This window comes from Sinocyclocheilus grahami, unplaced genomic scaffold, assembly GCF_001515645.1.
Source record: "Sinocyclocheilus grahami isolate Dianchi unplaced genomic scaffold, SAMN03320097.WGS_v1.1 scaffold96.1, whole genome shotgun sequence".
Taxonomy (NCBI): Eukaryota; Metazoa; Chordata; class Actinopteri; order Cypriniformes; family Cyprinidae; genus Sinocyclocheilus; species Sinocyclocheilus grahami.
Window position 1 is genome coordinate 1589112 of NW_015505275.1, and position 22780 is coordinate 1611891.

General features: G+C 39.2%; 2 protein-coding genes across 3 annotated transcripts in view; one reads left to right on the plus strand and one right to left on the minus strand.

The window, feature by feature from the left end:
- Positions 1-1819: 1819 nt before the first annotated feature.
- LOC107587860 (sphingosine kinase 2-like) lies at positions 1820-14434 on the minus strand. The gene is made up of 7 exons (XM_016275824.1): positions 14372-14434; positions 9021-9399; positions 7672-7821; positions 7452-7546; positions 7114-7229; positions 3630-5349; positions 1820-2546 (listed from the first exon to the last, which is right to left on the minus strand). The coding sequence occupies exons 1-7, from the start codon at positions 14432-14434 to the stop codon at positions 2502-2504; spliced, it is 2568 nt and encodes an 855-aa protein (XP_016131310.1). The 3' UTR covers positions 1820-2501.
- Positions 14435-15422: 988 nt separating this feature from the next.
- LOC107587779 (CCR4-NOT transcription complex subunit 3-like) overlaps positions 15423-22780 on the plus strand; it is a 10582-nt gene continuing 3224 nt past the window's right edge. The window contains exons 1-17 of one of the 2 annotated variants that reach the window (XM_016275686.1): positions 15423-15581; positions 16213-16273; positions 16418-16485; positions 16592-16666; positions 16911-17000; positions 17192-17320; positions 17412-17507; positions 17680-17899; positions 18101-18228; positions 18398-18448; positions 18823-19735; positions 20380-20485; positions 20587-20728; positions 20889-20988; positions 21275-21452; positions 21577-21709; positions 21799-21924. In XM_016275686.1, the coding sequence (XP_016131172.1) occupies positions 16249-16273; positions 16418-16485; positions 16592-16666; positions 16911-17000; positions 17192-17320; positions 17412-17507; positions 17680-17899; positions 18101-18228; positions 18398-18448; positions 18823-19735; positions 20380-20485; positions 20587-20728; positions 20889-20988; positions 21275-21452; positions 21577-21709; positions 21799-21924 (2580 nt within the window). In that variant the 5' untranslated portion in view covers positions 15423-15581; positions 16213-16248. The remainder of the gene's footprint in view (positions 15582-16212; positions 16274-16417; positions 16486-16591; positions 16667-16910; positions 17001-17191; positions 17321-17411; positions 17508-17679; positions 17900-18100; positions 18229-18397; positions 18449-18822; positions 19736-20379; positions 20486-20586; positions 20729-20888; positions 20989-21274; positions 21453-21576; positions 21710-21798; positions 21925-22780) is intronic. The other variant, XM_016275687.1, reaches the window with a different exon arrangement.

The window sequence follows — 22780 nt, forward strand, 5'->3', positions numbered from 1 at the left end:
CCACTCAAATTTCATATTAATAAATTATTTTAACCCAAAAAGCAAATTATGCTCCCTTCAAACTGGTTGTCTTTAAAATACAAATCTTTGTAATCCCAGGCTAGCTTTCATCAGAAGCACATTTAAAACTGGAATATAATTTAATTTCATTCACATGTGTTTCATAAACACATAATCCTTTCTGGATTACAATCCGCCATCAAAATGATACATTTAATTATTCTGGCTGCTGTGAGAAAAGGCTATAAATGATCGGCCACCAGCAGGATCCTCACATGCGATAGCCTAGTAGCCGGGACAACTTCTTTATGTTTACAGACATGATGTAATGACGCAGCGGCATGCTCGAATCTCACGCAAAAACCTACACGTACCACTCAAATTAGAAATCATTATTATAAGATGACCGTTGTGAATCGGGCTAATGTAAGGCGATAGTTTCTAACACTGGCTGGTTATGTACTTGCTCAAATATTGATTTTGAATAATTTTTAACCAAAAAAAAGTTACGAACTGCAGCTTTAAATATTTTTTGGCTAATAACTATAATTTCAGAAAAGAGAGCAAAAAGAGTCTGCATTTGTCAAATTGTGGTCCTCTGGAAAATGAAAAGGACAGAAGAAATATAAATAGGGCATTTTTTAAATAAATATTTAGGTAAAATTAAAAGCACTGGAAAGGTTCTGTTACAATCATGATCCGCTTCACAGCTGGACTTTCTACAGGCCTCTTCTCTTAAAGAACTGAAAAATACATTTTACTCTAGTCAATCAGTCTTACAAATGGTTTGTGAGAGAAATAGACTAAAAAGTTATCAAGTTACTGATCACTATGAAATAGTCCTTGCCTAATATTTAACATGAATCTTTCAGGAAAAGGAGTAGAAGGTGCATTACCAGTCGATCCATAACTTCCAGTTCTTTCTTCATTCATTAGGAATAAAAATTAGCAAATGTTATGCAAGTTTGCATTATGTCACAGAAGACAGTGATACAGTATTACTGGGGGAAGAAAAATGCTAAACTGGAGGTTTTCCTAGCTTTCTGTGTTCACTGCAATGCATACAGCTAGTTACCAAATAGCATCGTCATCATCGCATGCGTTTCTTACACAACGTAGCAATGCAATATACACCATTACAGCCCATGTCTAACTGTTCCACTCAATCCACACAATGATTGTGTCCTAAAAATACCAGCCAAAAAAATGAATGCAAGATGGAACTGATTACATTTCTGATCAGTCCCATAAAACAACTTTTCAAAAGCTGGACAGAGACTTAGATCAATGCAGATAAATCTTTGCTAAATGAGGTTTCAGAGCAAGTGTGATACTAAGAGAGTATGTAAATTAAAGGGATAGTTCACCCAAAAATGAAAATTCTGTCATTAATTACTCTATACCCTCATGTCGTTCCAACTCCATAAAACCTCCGTTCATCTTCGGAACACAAATTAAGATATTTTTGATGAATTCTGAGCACTCAGACCCTCCCATAGACAGCAATGTAATTACCACGATCAAGGCCCAGAAACGTAGCAAAGAGATCGGTAAGATAATCCATGGGACATCAGAAGTTCAACCGTAAATTTTCTTTTGAACTGTTTACGTTCAGTGGATATTCTCCAAAATGGCACCAGGGTGACACGGAGGAGATGAATTGTTGAATAAAGTCGCTATTTTTGTTTTCTTTGCGTACAAAAAGTATTCTCGTAGCTTCGTAAAATTACGGTTGAACTCCTGATGTCACATGGATTATTTTACCAATCTCCTTGCTACGTTTCTGGACCTTGATCGTGGTAATTACATTGCTGTCTATGGGAGGGTCAGAGAGCTCGGAATTCATCAAAAATATCTTAATTTGTGTTCCGAAGATGAACGTCTTAAATGAGGTCTTACGGATTTAGAACAACATGAGGGTGAGTAATTAATGACAGAATTTTTGGGTGAACTAATCCTTTAAGGGGGGGTTACACTTAAAATTTCAGAGATGGATAAGGCATTCCAGGGGTACCTATTATGCAAAATGGGTGGAGCCATATTTGGATGTGGGCGTGACAACCTAAAAGCTGACTATTGTTAGTGTTTGTGTAATTTTATTCCACTCTCTGAAATAAGGCAGAAGCACTGTTGAGAATCTATGCACAAATGCATACTAAAATGTATACACCAGTTGGACACATTCAGTTTTGCCGTTTCTTCTTTTATGTAGGCATTTCTGCATTCTCTCACCGACTACAGTGAGGGTAATCTAAGTGTAATCCTACAGTTGTGCAATAGGCCGCAAGTTTTCATCCCTTTCGTTAAATTCAAAAATACTCCTTGCATATGCAGTTTGAATAAGCAATCCCTCAGTTAATCCCAGTAAAAGCAGTGATTGCAACTGCTGGCTTTCTGTTTCTCCCCCCCCCCAATATGCGGATGGCTAAATGTTATATAATCCAAAGGGTCACGCTAATCCCTGCCCGTTCAAATCCAAACAGGTCAGAATCTTGTAATCTTTATTCTACAGTCCCAACAATCAAACGACCCATGGAGGGATGAACCTGGGAAAAAAAGAAGGTACAATCAGGCATGTTAAAATGTTAAAGGGGTCATATGATGCTACATGCACTTTTACACATTGTTTGAACTGAAATGCGTGTTGGCAGTGTGTACACACAACCACCCTAAAATGATAAAAATCCCCCCAGTGTTTTTTTTTTTTTAATCTGCTGAAATCTTTTCCCCGTTCTCATATCGAGCCGATCTCAGATGCCTGTCTGTGTGACGTCACAAAAACAGGCCCCTCCCACGATAGTTTGATTGACAATAGCGTTTCAGCACAGACTGGACTGACGTCTTACCTTAGACCCGCCCTGAGTGAGCTGTCATCAGTCCGCCATTGTTTCACCGCCAGAGCAGATGTAGACAAGAATGACTCCTAAGCAATTGAGGTATTTTGTTGTTGAATGTAATATGAACATAGCAGTCGTCATTTACTCCCGACATCTGAGCCGCTGAAGACGCAGTGGATTACATTTGTTTTAAGGGAATGCGCCCCCGATCTACATAAATGCGTCTATGTTCGTGCGAATCATTCGTGATCCAGCTTCATCTACAGAAGAAGTGAGTATAAGGTTTTTTAATGAATCTTTGCAAATCGCCTTTCCTAATAATTAACAAGTTTCACGATGAATGCGGCTAAAGTCAACAGTTTCTCTGAGAGCAGCTCGGAAGAGAGGGGCGGGGTCAGCATAGCTCATTAACATTTAAAGGAAAATGCTACAAAACGGCTTGCTCTGAAAAGAGCTGTTTTTGACAGGGTAAAAAAGGTGTTTTTTACACTACCATTGAGAAATTTAACCAAACTATGTAACAGACTTTTCATTAAGACCCCAAAGAATCAGATCAACTTGTGGAAAATGGGCATCCTATGAGCCCTTTAAAAAAGAAAGCTTTCAGATTTTTGGAGAAGATACATTTAAAATAAAACACCAAAAACTAAAATCAATCATTTTAAATGCCTCAGGAGTATGTATGAATCACAACATTATAATATACAGTATAAAAAAATGGATATTCATTATATTCATAATAACAGTGTTATTAAATACATTTTTTAACCAATAAAGATTGACCAACCTCACCTGTGCTTGGAGTGGCCCATAGGGCACCAGCTCTCCATCTACAGTGAGGGTTCCTCGTGGGGAAAGTGGCTGAAGGCGGAACGCCCGAGCAGAAACATGACTAACGTAGGGAGAGCTAAGGGACAAATGGGCTCCTCTCTCCATTGCTAGGAACAATCTAAGCAGTGTAGCTCGGGAGATACCAGCCCGCACAAATGTCAGATGGATCAGCCCATCATCAAATCGAGCCTGAGGCGCAGCGAGAAGATCTGCTCCCAGGTGGCTCTGGTAGATGGCAAGCACCAGGACAAAATCACCCTCAATAGTGACCCAGTCGCGTGTAGGGAGAGGCTGGTCCAGAGGAGGTAGCAGATCATCCTCTGGCAGGTTGAAGGAGGATGTCATGAGAGGGCGGTTCTTCAGGGGTCCTGCGGGCTCTGCAAGGTCAAAGTTGAAGGAAGGGGTTGGTGAATGAAAAGAAGGCGATGGGGAAGATGAGCTGGGAGTGTTGGGACGTGGCGCGAGATAAGAAGAGTGGGGAGAGGCACAAGATGGAGACGAAGGAGGGGTCGGGGAAAGGGACAGAGAGAGGGACGGAAATTTTGGAGGGAGAGAGTTTGAATGTGATTGCTGGAGAAGAGAGAGGGGTCGTGGCCGTGAGGGGTTCTGGTTCTGGTCTAAAGTTTTAGCTTTGAAAGCTTTGAAAGGAGACTGACGGAATGGAGAAGATGAGATGGTAAGGGCTCGCTCTCGAGACTTGTCCAGTGGAAATGCCTCTCTCTGAAAGTAGGTGCCATTTATGTCTTCATCCTCCTTGCCATAGGCTGCCAGCTCCAAGTCTTGGTCAGGTTCTGCACCAATTGGCTGGCTGAAAAAGGCATTGATTATCTGGCTAGAAGGGGCCGAGTTTTTACGTAGTGTGCATTGTATCTCAGGTGGAGTGGTTTGATAACACTCGTTGCATTCGTTTGCCTCATCCCTTTCACTCGAATCTCTTGCTTTCGTCACTTCTTCTCCATCCATCTCATCCCCACCTGGTTTATTCTCTTCTTCCCTGTTTCCATTATTACTGGCTATGTTGTCACACTCTTCCCTTTCAGTTGATTCCGAGCTGGTCCCTGACGTCTCCTCCATCTTCTCTTCTGCTTCCACCTCTCTCTCTCGGTCTTCTGCGAGACTGCTAGCTCGCACTACTCCAACACCTCTTGCTCTCTCTCTTCTCCTCTCCCTCTCCCGCTCTCTCTCCTGCCTCTCCCTCTCTCTTTCCCCATCTCCTTTACGGAGACTTCTTTGTTCACTCAGGCCCATATCGGAGCAGGTCCGGTGAATGGGAGTGCGACAAAATCCCTCCAAACCTTCGGTAATGCTGCGTGACAGTGGTCTGCGGGGCGGCTGAGGTGTGGCATCAGGGGGCGGGTTGACCACACCGGGTGGCAGGTAGGAAAGACGGCCTTTATAAGAGCGTAGAGAAGCCAATCTCACTAGTGTTCCAAGTGTAAACCGTGCTGAGCCCAGCCCTCTGTAGCGCTCACTCTCTATGTCCACATCAGACACAAAACCCCAGGCCACAGAAAGGAAAGAGAAAAGCCTCCTGGGAGCAGGTGGGTGCCCATTCTGATTGGTTGTGGATGAAGCGCATGGGCTGGTTGTAACAGACACCAAGTCCATCGGTTTAACCCCACCCCGGCACAGCAGAAAACAGCAGTTGAGGAGGAGAGGCTCCCGAAGGCACATGTCATATCTAAGAGACAGACAGGAAAATGGAAATAGGTTCAATTCAATCACATTTATTAAAACACCAAAAAACCCTTAATTTAATTTACTCTCAATACTTGAAACAAATAAAATTCAATTATGGATGAGAATCATCACCTCTGTATATATATTTTTTTTTTTTTTAACTCCGCAGAGGGAACATTGTTTTTTCATACACAAATAATTTTTAAAGAATCTTCACATACAGTAAGAGATAATGGGGAAAATAACAACATATAGGTTTGAAATCATTGAATCATGACAATTTAAATTTTTGGGTCAACTTCTCTGAAGAAGAACTGGAGATTTTCACCCCAGGGGCCTCATGTATAAAACTTTCCATAGATGTCATCCTAAAAGTGTACGTACGCACAAAAGCTAGATTTTGGCCAGAACCTGCCCAAAAATCCTTTTATAAATCCCTGTCAGCGGAAGATTGTGCGTACATGCATCTCCTCCCCAAAATCACCATATATGTAGCTTACAACGCCTAGGTTTACGATGCATAACCTCATCTGCATATCATTTCCATGCATTATTCCCATCCACGTGACACCATGTTTATCACAGTCAAAGGTACAAGACATTAGGAAAATATGACATGCAGACTAAAAATGCAATTTGTACGGTACATTACATTGCTAAAAAAATCATTCACTGTCCTTGTCTTGTTTTCAAATAAATATATCAAAATGAATGTAAAAACTAAATTGTATAAAATACTTCTCAGATAATCTTTTTAGAATAGAGTGGATCTCTTTCTTTTCCACTGGCCAAAGCAGTATATAATTGTTTAAATGTTTTAGGATATTTAAATAGGCTATAGTTGAATCAGAAATACGGTGTGTGTAAATAAGTGTACATAATTGTCTTACGCAGCGTCACTGACAAAATATCATAAAAAAAAGAAACGTGCAAATCTTATCGTTTGCTTCAGATTCTATCCTTCAATCACAATGCTATTTTCATAATGTTCACGAAATAAACACCTCCGTGGAGCCTTGGTTATGCAGTAGGCTAATATATTCGGACCTATTTAAACTTGCCAGTGGACTGTTCGACCACCGAATCCAGCAGTGTCTGCCACAATATCGAAGTAAGTGCGCATCGTTCATGTTCTTGCTAAAAAAAAAATTCTCTTAACATTAGATCTGCAGTTTAAAGAAACATTACTGTGTACCTAGCACTTCTCGCGGTCATTAAAACAGCATGCAACAAGTGATCAAAAAACAGCGCATTCACTACAAATATCTAAATTCATAAGTTTTTGTTTAACTTTTGAATAATGACTTTATGTAATGTCAATGCTTAACTCCATTAATGAGCAGAATATTTAATCTAAATGTGTATATTGAAAGGAAAAGAGAGTCTGAAATCATTAGACTTCACTATTACGCCAGTAAAAGAGTGCGTACGCACGGTCTAGAGCAGGGATCCTCAAATCTGGCTCACGAGATCCACTTTCCTGCAGAGTTTAGCTCTAACCCTAATCAAACACACCTGAGCATACTAATCAGTGTCTTCAGGATCATTAGAAAATCACAGGTAGGTGAGTTTGATCAGGGTTGGAGCTAAACTCTGCAGCGCATTGGCCCTCCAGGGCAAGATTTGAGGAACCCTGGTCTAGAGTACCCGCACATATTTACTTATTATTACACAAAAATAAGTAATTTTTTTATAAATCTCAATATATACGTGGAAAATTGCGTTTATACATCAGGCCCCTGGTGAGCTCAAGTACATTTCGTACCCTGCATAGTGGTTGATTGAACCAGCAAGTGCATTTCCAGAACCACAAGGCAGGATTCCCACAGGGGTTTTTATTGCTTGTTCCCAGTCTGGCCGTTCCATCAGGCCATTTATCACCTGCAGAAAGAGGACACACAGATTAATATGAATAATGAATATTAATAAGAGTATTATTTTCAGCCATTTAACATGTTTTACCATGTTTAAATCAATTATACAGAATTCCACAGACGTTCCAGGAAATTTCTCAAACAATTTTCCTGTAAGTAGTAGTTTCTATATTAGCTTAGTTAATTAAATGTATGTGACAAAGCTATCAAAGACTGTTACAATATTTACCTCGTGCAAGAGTCCATCTCCAGAAACAATGACAATTCCGTCCCATTCTGGTAGCGAGATCTCTTTGATTAGCTCACGTGCATGATTCTGACGCTCTGTTCAACAACAAAACCACATGTGTCACATGCAAACAATCAGATTCTGAGCACTGTTGTTTTGAGAGTTCAAAAAAATATTTGAAGGGATTGCAGCTGACGCCATAGGTGTGTGTTGTTCTAACCTGTCTGTATGAGGTTGTAGCTGACGTTGGCTTCTCTTATCATTGGAAGTATGTGTGTTTGACACCACTGCATTGCCTGACCCCGGCCACTGAATGGATTGACCAGCAGCAACAGTCGACGGGGACGGGGCAACATGCTTTTGCAAAATTCTGCTCAATAAGCAAACAAAAACAAACAAGTGAGGATAAGGCCTTAATTTTAAGGCTAAAAACAATACTAAGCCACATCCTAACCGATCTGAAAACAGACCATAAATGTTTTTGGCAGATGTGAAAAATAAGTACACCTCAAGAACACATATCTGACCTTCATTTCAAAAATACTGATGAAAAGAGAATTTAAATGATCCAGTAACAAATTCCACATTATATTTTATTCAACAAAATAAATCAATCACAAAGTTTCTTACATTAATGGTTCAACTGTATGATATTTAAGATTGAAATTTGGGATAGGTCTCATCTATCCAGAACACAGTGCATGTACAGTCCTGTTATCAAACTAGATCAGAACTTCTTCCTTCACAACTTCCCATGTGGAGAAAATTTGTGCTTTTTCAGATGGTTGACTCACGTATTTTGAAATTAACTTGAGGCAACACTTTACCATCAATTTCTTAATCATAACTTTTCCCATAAATGTTAGGCTACACTTGATTTTCTTGTTTAAACAGCTGATTGTAAAAGTTTGTTTCATTGTTGTTTTAATTTTATCTACAAATATCCAAGTTTTACCAATCAGCATAATTGAAAGGATGATCAAATGTTATTTTAGCAATAAAAAATTGAATAAATAATGGGGTGTCTTTATATTTTCACAGCATTATAACCACTAAACTGACCCAAGATCTGCACTCCTAACACAAACTAACAATCCAACAAACTTATTAACATCATATAAATGTATTTTAACGATTTACTGAGCTGCAACAACTAGCACTGACAACTACCTACAGCACTGCAGTTAAAAACAGGGACAGAGCAATAACAAGCAGCATCTGTTAAAGCCAATAAAGCCTGGTGTACTGCTACCAAACGATCTGCACTACACAAAACAGGCTACATTTTCCCTGCTGCAGACCCACCCATTCTCTGACCGTGCATACAGACATGATTCATACTCACATAAATTTAGCTCATAGAAGAAATCAAAGTGGCATCTTATTTACAAGACACATACTAATGACAAAACATTAATGCAACAGCATTGACAAACATCTTGAAGAATTAACAGCATCTGGATGCATTTAGTGAAGACATTGAGGGGTACATTAAATGATTTCCCACTAACAAAAGCATAGACACTCCAGAGACAAAGCATTTACGATTGATCAAACACTGACACCCACCTGTGGTGGAGCTGACATCCATTCCCCTCAGCAGGCTCTGTACAGCAGCGTTCCATTTCTCCGCCTCAAATCTGCTCTCTGCCAAGTACGCCCTCACCTGTCTATGTCTGGAGACGCCTTTGCGGCGACGACCCGGAGGGTACCAGTAAAGCACCAGCAAAGGAGGGGCCGGCGAGCGCGGGCAGCTGCATCCGGTCAGTTCCGCCAGTGGCAGGATCAGCCTGGACTGCTTCCCTGCACGTGGAGACAACCGCTGGACATGGATGTGGGTTGGCGTGAGGGTCAGGGCATAGTTGGTGGAGGCTGGGCTGGAAGGTAAAGAAACACCTCCAGGGCTGTTGGGGCAGCTGTTGCTGTTACTTCCACTTCCGATATTATTCTGAATAGAAGCTGAGGACCTTCTGTTATAGAAGATGTACTACCTTTCAAAAGTTTGGGGCTTTTTTATATTTTTGAAAGAAGTCTCTGAATACAATTTAAAATAACTTTTGATATTAATATATTTTAAAATGTAATGTATTCCTGTAATGGCAAAAAAGCTGAGTTTTTAGCAACCATTACTCCAGTCTTCAGTATCACATGATCCTTTAGAAAACATTCTAATATCTGATAACATTTCTTATTTTTTTATCACAGTTGAAAACAGTTGTGCTGCTTAATATTTTTGAGGAAACTGTGATCATTTTTTTCAGAATTCTTTGAGGTTCAAAAGAACAGCAGTCATGTCCCAAAACCATTCAAGCTGGCGGTTATTAAGCCTCTTATTAAGAAACCACAACTAGATCCTAGTGAACTGGCAAATTACAGACCCATCTCAAATCTTCCTTTTAGGTCTAAAATTTTAGAAAAAGTTGTGTCTGCTCAATTGTGCTCCTTCCTGCAAAAAAAGATCTCTATGAAGAATTTCAGTCAGGTTTCAGTCCCCACCATAGCACAGAAACTGCACTTGTTAAAATGACAAATTACTTGCTTCTTGCATCAGACCAAGGCTGCATCTCATTGCTAGTTTTACTTGAGCTTAGTGCTGCGTTCAACACTATAGATCATGACATACTCATAGATCGATTACAAAACTACACAGGTATTCAAGGGCAGGCTTTAAGATGGTTTAGATCCTATCCTACCTGTCCGATTGCTACCATTTTGTTCATTTAAATAGGGAGTCATCTCAATTATCACCAGTAAAATATGGGGTGCCACAAGGATCTGTCCTAGGTCCTCTGCTATTTTCGATATACATGTTGCCCCTTGGTAATATTATTAGAAAATACGGGATTAGTTTCCACTGTTATGCTGATGATACTCAACTATATATCTCAACAAGACCAGATGAAACTTCTAAATGATCTAAGCTAACAGTGTGTTAAAAATGTAAAAGATTGGATGACCAATAATTTTCTCCTATTAAATTCAGATAAGACAGAGATATTACTTATTGGACCAAAAGACAGTACACAGAATCTCTTGGATTACAATTTGCAACTAGACGGATGTACTGTTACTTCCTCTACAGTCAAAAAACTGGGTGTTATATTAGATAGCAACTTTTGAAAATCATATTTCCCATGTTCCAAAAACAGCATTCTTCCATCTTAGGAACATTGCCAAGTTAAGAAACATGTTACCTGTTTCTGATGCAGAAAAGCTAGTTCATGCATTCATGACCTCTAGACTGGACTATTGTAATGCACTGCTAGGTGGTTGTCCTGCATCTTCAATAAACAAGCTACAGGTAGTCCAAAATGCAGCGGCTAGAGTCCTTACCAGGTCAAGAAAATATGATCATATTACCCCAATTTTACAGTCTCTGCACTGGCTACCTGTTAAGTTCCGTATCAGTTACAAAATATTATTACTTGCCTATAAGGTCCTTAATGGATTAGCTCCTGTGTACCTAACTAGTTTTCTACCACGCTACAATCCATCACGCTCCCTAAGGTCGCAAAACTCTGGACTTTTGGTAGTACCTAGGATATCAAAGTCCACTAAAGGAGGTAGAGCTTTTTCGCATTTGGCTCCCAAACTCTGGAATAGCCTTCCTGATAACGTTCGGGGTTCAGACACACTCTCTCTGTTTAAATCTAGATTAAAGACACATCTCATAATCTTGTACTGCAGTTATATCTGATCAAATGCACATTATTATTCTTTAGTTTGGGTTAAACAAATACATTTTGCTTGGTTGGAACAGCAGCTACGCTAATTATGTCTATTTGTTTCTCTGTTTTTGCCATGGGATTGACATCCCATGGCAACTAGGATTTACACAAGCTTCAGTCTGGATCCAGAACACCTGAGAAGAGATGATGCCAACCCCTCAGAGGACCTCAGATGATGCCAACCCTGAAACAACTTACAGAACTACCACATTTTGCTATAAGTTTGATTGCATCAAATAATAATTGCTGTTAATGGTGTTCACCATCTGTTTGATTATATCTTTAATTGATTTTTCCGTACATTTCTGCCATACGTACATTAACTGACAGTCACCACTGATAAGCTACCACTAAATATTGTAGAAACTTAATTTGCTGTAAAGTTGCTTTGCAACGATTTGTATCGTGAAAAGCGCTATACAAATAAACTTTAATTGAACAGCATTTACTTGAAATAGAAATATTTTGTAACAATGTAAATGTATTTACTGTCACGTTTGGGGAAATGTAATGTATCCTTGCTGAATAAAAGTATTCTTTTGGAATAATTTCTGTAATAATACAGTCTACTGACCTGCACTTAACCTTAACAGACTTAAGTAATCAGATAACATATAGTGCAATATCTTAAAAGGTCTAGCATCAGTAGGCCTGTCGCAATAATCAATATATCGACTTATATGTACATGACCTCAATAATTTTTGGTGATGCAATATATCGCCCATTATATTTACATAAAAATTAATGTCACCATATTTTGTACATTCCACTTGCGCCGGTGTCTTTTGCAGCTTCTCGTACATAACGTTGTGTAGTCATGAGGTGCTAGTTCAAATTTAAAAAATGCATCTACAAAAAATAGTTTCATCTGCAGATATGATCTTGTTTAGGGACTTGCGCCTTTGTGCATACAGCCATCTGAATGCTATAGTGATTGTGTTTTTCAGCAATAAAGTGCACCCTTAATTTACAGAGAAAAGAAGGTCAGGGAAAAATCTCTAGATGGAAAAATCTCCATACAAGTTCTTTGTGCATTTTTCTTTTTTTCTACTTGTTACTTTGCACTTTTTGTTAGAAACAGTTTATTTACTATTTATTCCATTTTTTTTAAGGTATCTAATATTTTGATACTTAATTTCCATGATCTAAATATTCTTAAAAATTTAAAGTTTGTTGTCATTTGGAAGTGTGTAGGCCTTCTTGCATTATTATGCTGTTACATTATGATTATATATTGATATATTGATTCTGGGGCAATATATCGCACAACAAAAAGTTGTTATCGTGACAGGCCTAAGCATCAGCAGAAAGGAACATGCTGAACAATACAGAAAGAATGTGGCAACCGGTAGTCTGGGGAAATGTGAACAGATGGATTTAGTCTGCATACAAAGTTCATTATTCAAAATGTTCAAGTGCCTGTGGTTTGCCAGTGTTTGCAAATATGCAGGGCTATGTCATTTTGATCCAAACAGAGAAGAAAACCAGCCTGGGGTGGAATTACACCTGTCCGGCATCAATCTTGGATGACACTTCATATGTAAATTCTGCAATTGAGCCTGAAACGCAACACCGGGACCGTGAATGAAAACTAGAGTTGAGATGTAATCGCAATTTCAACTCAATGGAGAACAGGAATGTTTGAAATGTGAACTGACGACAGATTCAACAGATTAAGATCTCATCATATGAGTTTATGGCTTACAGGAAACGCCTGCAATCGAGAGGCCTATTATATCGGCAGTCTGTAAACATCTGGGACGAAATGGACGGCTGTTTAGGATGTTTTAGCTGTAGCTCAACATCTGCAGACTTTGTTTTTGGAATTTAATCTGGCAGTCAGCAAGTAATGCTCAGTGCAGAAATATGTGATTTTATCACATACTTTTATTTTCTACTTGTTAAGACTCCTGTGAAAATAAATGCCTGGCAGATTTCCATAACTGTTAAAGAAAGAAAAGCCCCTGTGATGTCCACTTTCTCCTTGAAAAGCTGGGCGGAGACACCGTCAAGAAATCAAAACCCACAGTAGACTAAAAAGTACATTCCTCTCTCAGGCTGCCTCAAGCTTTACCTTTCTAGAGCCAAAAGGAGCTCTGTTGACTGTCTGGGTTTTCTCACACGAGTGCACACTTTGTCCCTTTTATCACCAAGAATTTTACTGCATCAATGATATGATAGTTTCGAGACTTATTCAGATAGACCAAAGCAATTTGACAATAATTAGCCAGTTGTGACCTCACAAATCATAAAATATAAACACTGATGGCCTTTGCACACAATTGTGTAGATCTTTCTTTAGGTGAGTGGTTATGAAATAAATAAAAGATACAATTTTGCCAAGCAATCCAATTAAGCAAAGGTAAAAATGCAAAGCTCTGTCACATTACAAATCAAATAACAAGTTCATACAATTACAAAGTGTTACAATGGGGAAATAGCTTTTATCATCTGAGTGTACTTGTATTAATTAAGGGTTTTACATGCAAAAGGCAGCTCATATAGTGACATTTGGCAGTTTACTATGTGTGATCATAAGTGGACGAAAAAAACAAATAGCTTCTATGCTATCCTGTACCAAAGGGTACTATAAAATGAACCACAGGCAAGATGTGATTATAAACCATCACAGAAACTAATGTCAAGGCAATTAATAATTTCAACTGCAGACAGTTTCTTAGCAACTCAGCGTCAAACTCACATAAACACAGCTAGCTGATGGCAGGCCAACACAAAACACTAGTATATAACAGGATATGAGTGGACTTGTTTGTACATAACGGTGGCAGTTAAAACCTTAAAGCTGGTAAAGACTAAATTGTAAGATTTTACCGATGAGGAGAACAATGTATTCAGCAAATACGTTGTTAATGTCATTTTAAATAGCCAAGCTGACGGGAGCTCAGAGACATCAACCTGAAAACGGATCTGTTTCTGTTTAAATTATTCACCAAAAAGGGCGAACTATAAACTTTTATGTGTCTTACGGGGTGTAATGACTTTAATAATAATAATAAGCGACAAAGCGAAAGTAATATCGGACTTACCTGGGTTTTTTGTCCCCCCTACATGGCGAGCTCTCCAGCTTTCCTGAGCTGTAGGGGAGGCACGAGCGTTTTCAGGAAGTCTGTTGACGCGGTGGGCGGAGGCCAGCGGATGATTGACGTGATAAACGTACAATCATGAAATACAATCCGTCTGGCCAGCACAGAGCCATAGAGAGAGCCTCTTCCTATGGCTCTGGGCCAGCCCATATCTTGGCGATAAAACACGCTTTTCACGATACTCCACAGTACTGTCTTCTGAAGAGCTTATTTGCGCACATTTCTATTTCTATTATATTTGATTATTGGTGAGAGAGATATTTAACATGAATTTATTTTGAATATAGAGTTACTTACAGTTAATGTTTAGTTATATTCAGTCAAATTAAGCACAATCCTGAAGCTATCTCACAGATATAACAATTTAGACAAAGATTAAATAAGCCACAGAAAAAGACTGAAAACGTTATGGGTAGAAGATTTTTGATCATGTTTTGTTAACAGAATTCTATATATTTTTTCTGTATAATGTTTTATTTATTTTATAATGAAGCTGTGAAAAGAGGCTTACAGTTTGTATATCCACATCTGGAGATGTGGAATGAAATGAAATGTGTAATATAACTTTCATCATAATTGAAAATATCATTTATGTGTGTAATCAAAAGATAGATGAACAGTCAAGACGTTAATAGCCTACTTTTCTAAAGATTTTGAGTAAATTGGTAAAAATCACTGAAAAAAAAGGATTCATTGAATTTACTAAAAATGTTTAAAGGTAAGTGGTTGCAATCAATTTATTTTAGCTGCATTTAAATAAACAAATTTAGTAGAAAGTTAGTCAACTAAATTTGTTTATTTAAATGCAGCTAAAATAAATGTTATTAAATAATGGAGGGGCAAATTTTTTTAAAATTTTTATAATTGAATTATATATAATTATTATATATATTATTATATAATATATATTATATATTTTTTTTCAATACAAACTAGTGCAGTTGTGTTAGGCCATAAGAGAAGTCCATTTTTGTATAGAGAATGGTCTTTTTCCGTAAATATAACCTTTCACCCAATATTTCATCCAATGGGATCAGCGGTCCAGCGGAGATGGTCACAACTAGAGAAATGATTGACAGACATTTTTAATGAATCACAAGAACGAAAAAAGACGAGAGGCGGGAACTTCAGCAGCGAGCGGTGGGCGGAGTCTGCCGGCCATCTTTAATGTACTACTGGACAGAAGGGGGACTGACGAGCTGAAAACATTACCAAATTTGAAATAAGGAATTGGCGGATATTTTGGTCGTGGCTGTCACATAGAGATACTGACGAATATTACACACTTTTGAAAAAGGTATACGACGACTGTGCATTCAATTTGAGAGTTTAAATCCCCCACACCTTCTGCTGGAAAAACTGTGTGTATGCTAGCAGAGCGTTAGCCATCAGCGCTGCTCGACATCACAACAACAGCAGCTTAATCCATGATAACTGCAGAAATATACAGTATTCCGTCTATATATACTGCCAGGGTGACATATTATCAGTGCAGATGAGATATGGCGATGAAATGCTGCTGATCTTACACGTTAGCATCTTGGTGGCTAGTGCTCAGTGATCAGAGGCTGCGTAAATCTGCGTAAACACACTGGTTGTGTTGGCGTTACCGTGTAAGTGATCTAGACTGTGGGGACGATCAAGGCGCGCTGTCATTAAAATTCTTCATAATTTCTATTATCTAGGGGGATTGCATAAGCGACAGTTGCGTTTATTTGTTTACCTGGAAAGAACTCGAGTATAATATAACTTTGAAGTAATTAACCGTTTTCTTTGCCCAGATAAATAGTGTAACGTGAATCGAGCAGGGTGTTTAATATCAGCCTTTTCTATTGAGATGAGATCTATCTGTCGGGAGCAGTAGAAACACTTACCATCTGCCTCACACTGAATACTGTACAAGTTAACAGTCTCTGATGTGCTTGCAGTGACAGAAGGTATGAAGACAGTATCATAGCGAAGCCATGGCTGATAAGAGGAAACTACAAGGTAAAATATTATGATATAGAAAATATTTTCTTCTCTACTCTCCACTGCCACACTTGCTTGTACACAGTAGTTTCTGTTCAGATGGTTTCTGAATCATCATATGAGCTTATGACTTATGCATAATCATATGCTTTACACAACCAGGTGAAATAGATCGATGTTTGAAAAAAGTTACTGAAGGTGTCGAACAGTTTGAAGACATTTGGAAAAAGGTGGGACGTTAACACCTCAACAACCAATGCATAGTGCAAATAGGAACTAAAGAAAACGTGCACTTGTTGTTAGATGTTGTATTTTAATAATCCATTTCATTCTCAGCTTCACAATGCAGCCAATGCCAACCAGAAGGAAAAATATGAGGCTGATCTCAAGAAAGAGATTAAAAAGCTCCAGGTAAGGATATGCTGATTTGACATTTAGCTGGAATTGTGTGAACATTGATAAGTGGAATAATACAAGCACAGAACTAGGAACTTGGACTAGGTATAAGCACTCTTGGAACACTTCTTGGGCAATCAGTTTAGAGAAGCGAAACTAGCTGTTGCATAGAATTATTTATTGTACACTTTATTTAGAACCAAGGGAAAAATATGTGTTCTCAATCAGTATAATTGTTCTCACCTGTTTTTCTTCTTAGCGGCTACGAGACCAGATTAAGACATGGGTGGCATCCAATGAGATCAAAGACAAACGGCAGCTAGTGGAGAACAGAAAGCTTATTGAAACGGTACCATTCCTTAAGGCTATTTTATTTTAACACACTTGCCAGTTTGTAAAATTCTTTTGTACTTTTGATAAAAATATCAGTGCATTGGCATAACGTTAAAATTTTGCCTCATGAATTCTTAGATACGTTTCCCACGCTTGATCTGTCAAGCTTGTACTCCTTAACTTGAATCTCTGTCTCTTTCTCCTCAGCAAATGGAGCGATTTAAGGTGGTTGAAAGAGAAACCAAGACAAAGGCCTACTCTAAAGAGGGGCTGGGCTTGGCTCAGAAAGTAGACCCAGCGCAGAAAGAGAAGGAGGAAATGGAACAGTGGCTCACGGTACAAGAGGGCTCATGGATAACAGTGGGGGGTAGAAAAACTTTGAACAGGATGCAAATAGTGCAGTAATGACATGATTTCTCTCTCGCAGAACACAATAGACACTTTGAACATGCAGGTGGACCAGTTTGAAAGTGAAGTTGAGTCCCTCTCTGTTCAAACACGGAAAAAGAAAGGAGACAAGGAGGTCAGCGTTTCACTTTTTCCATTTCCCCATCCTTTCGTTCCACTACTTTCCTGTTTTATTATAAATTAAGTCTTTTTTTTAGTCCTCCTTTTTATGCTTTCACTGTTATGTGAACACTCGCTGTTAGAGACCTCAACTTGTTCTCATACCATGTTTATTGTGTTTTCTTCAGAAGCAGGATCGGATTGAAGAACTAAAGAGGTTAATCGAAAGACACCGGTACCACATTCGTATGCTAGAGACCATCTTGAGGATGTTGGATAACGATTCGATCCAGGTTGAAGCAATCCATAAGATCAAAGATGATGTGGAATATTACATTGACTCTTCGCAAGACCCAGATTTTGAAGAGAATGAGTTCCTCTACGATGATCTGGACTTGGAGGAATTACGTAAGTCTGTGTGTGTGGGATGAATGTAGGGTTGCAAAAAGGTGGAAAATTTTCATTAAATTTTGGAAACTTTCCAGGATTTTTTTGGAAAATTCCAGGGATTTTTGGAAATTTTCCACCCCGTTGCAACCCTAGATGAATGTTGTTGTTTATGTAAATTGTCAAGATGGGTTACATTTATAAATGTCTCTTTCCCTCTAGCGGCAACTTTGATGGCGACATCTCCTCAGGGCCACATTGAAGATGAGATGTTCCTTCAGTCCAGCAGCACACCGACCTCCACTACTTCCTCTTCTCCCATCCCTCCATCTCCTGCCACAGGCACAATGGTAATCCGCTTTCTTTCATTCTTCCTCTGGGATCAGTCTATTCTGCAGAGCATCTCCATCATTTATAATCACTCAGAACCTCAAATCATGCTCTTCTCTGGTCTTTTATTGACTTTTAGTCGCAGTATTGATTGTCTTACTATGTTATGTGTGACTATGTGTTGCTCAGGAGATTTCGGAGGATAAGAGAGGTCGATCGACAGACAGTGAAGTCAGTCAGGTGAGACCTCACTATCAGTTAAAGGTTTATACACTCACATTGTTGTTTTAAACGTATGACTTTATTACAGTGCAGAAGCACTATAAAAGTACTTGTATGGCTTCAGGAGACTTAATATGCAATGTAGCACACAAGTTTTATGGATCACTTTTATGGTGCTTTTGTTTCCTTTTTGACGCTTGAAATGCTTATTATAATTATGTGGAGCAGAATAACCAGCATAATCTTCTGAGTTTAGACTTTTTGTGTTGTAAATAAGTTTGAACCACAGCATGACGAAATTATGACAGAAATTGTTCATCCAAAATTACATGTATTCTTAATGAGAAGTGATATTTGTGTTTCTAACCTCATGGCTTTCTTCCTCCGATCAGTCTCCCGTGAAGAACGGCAACCCATCTCTCTCGTCCTTCTCATCTGCCTCCTCAGGCTCCTCCTCCTCCTCCTCTTCTCTGGTTTCTATGGCTACTGTTGTCGGTGGCTGCACAGCGATCTCTGGGGGCAGCAGCCTGCTGGGAAGCTTTAGCAGCGCAGTGCAGCAGCATGCTCCTCAGTCTCAACAGCAAGCACAGGTCAAACTCTCCTCGACATCCGTTCCCTCCAACAACACGCCTAGTCCACCTAGTCACCCCACGCTACCTGCCTCCACTACTTCCTCTCTGCCTAGTTCCAGCACACCTGGCCCAGTTACTTCCAATTCCCAGTCCCAGGCTTCATCTGTTCCTGGGGTTGAGGGCTCTAGACTGGGTTTGGGCCTGGGGAAAGGGGGCGTGACGGTGACCAGCAGCAGTAGTGGGGCTCAGATGCCAGGTCTGGGCATGGCCGGCATGTCTGGTTCTCTCAACACCATGGCAGGGCTTCTCTCAGGCTCTACCCCTGCACCCTACGCCCAGGCGGCTGCAGGCGGAACAGCAGGTAGTGTCTCCAGTGGTCCGGTGGGGAGTTGCAGTGTAAGTTCGGGCATATCTGTACCGAGTGCAGGTGCAGGGGGAGCAAATGCAGGTGCGACCAGTAATGGTACGGGTACAGGGGCTGGTATAGGCTTGCTTGGGTCCAGTCCGGGTCACAGTACCCTAACCGGAGGAATTCTAAACCTGGTACCAGGGCAGACGGCTCTCCAGGCATCTGCACAGATACCTGTAAGCCATGTGGGCACCGCACCTGGAGGAGGAACTGGAGAGAGCGGATTGAGTGGAAATGGAAGCAGTTCTGTGGCAAGTGCAGGAGTGGGAACGAACGTAGTGCCTGCAAGACCACCTAGCGGCCTCAAACAAAATGGAGCAACCAGTGAGTCTGGCCGTTAATTATCCACTGTATTTACAAATTTCATATTTTTTTTTTTTATTTTATGAGTAGGAATAAATGTTTAGCTGAAGATAATGGCTGTATTTTCCAGCTGTCTCCATCTCTTAATCATTATTATTATTATTATTATTATTAATAAATCTCGGTTGTTTTTGAATCTTGAAAAGTATCTTATATTGTTGTTGTTGTTGTTGTTATTATTATTATTATTTTAACTATTTTGATATTTAAATGTAATTTTTTTTTATTTGTTTATTGTTCTTTGTAATCTCTTTTTAATTTTAGTTTTTAGCATTTTATTTATATGAATAATAATAATTATTAGTAGTAATATTATTCATCTTTTTAATGATTTTGTAAATGTAAATTTTTTTTCATTTATAATTTTTTTCATTATTATGACTATTTTAAATTATTGCTTTCTCATAAATATTATTTTTGTAGTAATAATAATAATAATAGTAATAATTATTATTTTAATTTATCTTTTAAATTTTTTTTTTTTTTTTTTATAACATTACTAATATTATTGTGTTATTATTGATCTCTTTGATGTTTTTTATTTGATCTCTCTTTCAATATATTTTAAGTATTTTTTTTTTTCATTATTATTTTTCTCCATACAGGTTACAGTGCTGTGGTTGCGGACAACACATCAGACTCCTCACTCATCAGTGCCAGCCAATCACAAAACAGCCATTCCTCATCCTCGAGTTCATCAACCAATCAGACGTGAGTGTTCATTTGCATTCTTTGAGTTGTAGCTAATATAACAGTAATATGATTGATTGATTGTCAGTGTCTTTCTCTCTCCAACTTCCTCTGTATTGTAGTCTGGATAATGGCCCCAGTTTATTGAGTTCTATCACTCTACCCCCCTCCTCCCCATCACCTGCTTTCACTGACAGCACACCTGGTGGTGGGAGTCTACTAAACGGCCCACACTCCTACACACTCAACACAGAAGCCATCAAGGTGTGGTTTTTCATCCTGGCTAGACTAGATTCAGTCTGCCAGTGGCGCAGAATTCACACACAAATTTCTCAAGAGTCACTCCCACCGAATACAATGAAATCAGTATCCTGTAGATTTAAATTGTGCTGTTTCTTATGTAATTCCATTTGGTCTCTGGCAGACTCCTGAACCACCAAGCTCTTTGAAAGCTATGGCAGAACGGGCGGCACTGGGATTGACACTGGATGGAGAGATTTCATCACTACACCTCCCAGATCGAGGTACCTTGCATGCTGACCTGTTTAATAGAGAGTGCACTGAACTAATCATGGGAAATAGTAGTTAAAACAACTCATTTGAGCACCTATTTAACTGACGTACATGGTTGTTTGTAGTGCAGTCAACTGTCACACCTCAGTATCCTTCAAGCTTATGATTAAAATGACTCAACCACACACAGCACACCCTGTCTAACTGCTAGACTGCAGTTTGGTGTGTCAGATTAGATGTTACATAAGGTACAGAGCTGGTATAATCATCACAAACATTAAAAATGTCTGTTCTCAGCCCCACCGGGACCCACAACGGCTCCTCAGCCTGCTGTTTCAGAGGTCAACCTGCCGCCATCTTTAGGGGCGTGTCCTTTAGGCCCCACCCCTCTCACTAAAGAGCAGCTTTACCAACAGGCAATGCAGGAGGCAGCATGGATACACATGCCCCACCCGTCCGATTCAGAGAGAATCAGGTACACAATATGCACTCTAGTCTAAACGCAGATTAAAACAAGGCATTCAAAAGCAAGCAGCTGACCCTCAAGCTGAAGATGTGGGCCTAATATGACACAAGTCCGTTTTTTTGTCCGTTTGTAGGCAGTACCTGATGAGAAACCCCTGTCCTACACCGCCATTCCACCACCAGGTGCCCCCACATCATTCGGACTCTATTGAGTTCTACCAGAGATTGTCCACTGAAACGCTCTTCTTCATTTTCTACTACCTGGAGGTCTGTGTTTGTTGCTTTAAATAAAGCAGAAACATCTGTTGGGTGTTGCAGTCTTCCAACTTTTTCTCTCGGTCGGCATTTTGTCTCAGGGCACAAAGGCACAGTACCTGTCGGCTAAAGCACTGAAGAAGCAATCGTGGAGGTTCCACACCAAATACATGATGTGGTTCCAACGGCACGAGGAACCCAAGACCATCACAGATGAGTTTGAACAGGTACAAACCCAGCACTCATGCTCACCACTGAAAATAAAAATGGCAAACTGAGTTTCATTTCCTAATTCTCTATGTAGAGCCATAACAATACCAGTGGGGAAATTTTTTTTTTTTTAATAAATGTGTATATATTTCACAAATTAAGACTACAAGTTTTGATGAATTGAAAAAGTTCACATTTCATTCTTTTTTAGAAATTATTACTTAAAGCTGCAGTCTGTAACTTATTTTGGTTAAAAATGATCCCAAATCAATATTTGAGCAAGTACATAACCAGCCAGTGTTCGAAACTATCGCCTTAGTTTAGCCCGATTAACAACGGTTAATTTATAATAATGATTTCTAATTTGAGTGGTGCGGGTAGGTTTTCGCGGGAAATTCGAGCATGCCGCTGCGTCATTACGTCACGTCTGTAAACATAAAGAAGTTGTCCCGGCTACTAGGCTATCGCATGTGAGGATCCTGCAGTTGGCCGATCGTTTATAGCCTTTTCTCACAGCAGCCAGAATAATTAAATGCATCATTTTGATGGCGGATTATAATCCATAAAGGATTATGTGTTTATGAAACACATGTGAATGAAATTAAATTATATTCCAGTTATAAATGTGCTTCTGATTACAGATAGCCTGGGATTACAAAGATTTGTATTTTAAAGAAAACCAGTTCGAAGGGAGCATAATTTGCTTTTTGGGTTAAAAGAATTTCTTAATATGAAATTCAAAGAGTATGACAATTAGATTAGACCGTACAGAAATTGAAATATACACGCTAATACACACTATACTCATAGTCACCAATGCTGATGCTGTTAACATTAATCATTTCAGAATAAAGTATAACAATAATAATAATT

Excerpts from the sequence above, each read along its gene's own strand:
- LOC107587860 (XM_016275824.1), bottom strand. The coding sequence starts at position 14,434 with ATGGGCTGGCCCAGAGCCATAGGAAGAGGCTCTCTCTATGGCTCTGTG. Across the intron at positions 7,230-7,451 it reads GAGATGGACTCTTGCACGAG|GTGATAAATGGCCTGATGGA; the intron begins GTAAATATTGTA and ends CTCTTTCTGCAG. Across the intron at positions 2,547-3,629 it reads ATGGGCCACTCCAAGCACAG|GTTCATCCCTCCATGGGTCG; the intron begins GTGAGGTTGGTC and ends TTTTTTTCCCAG.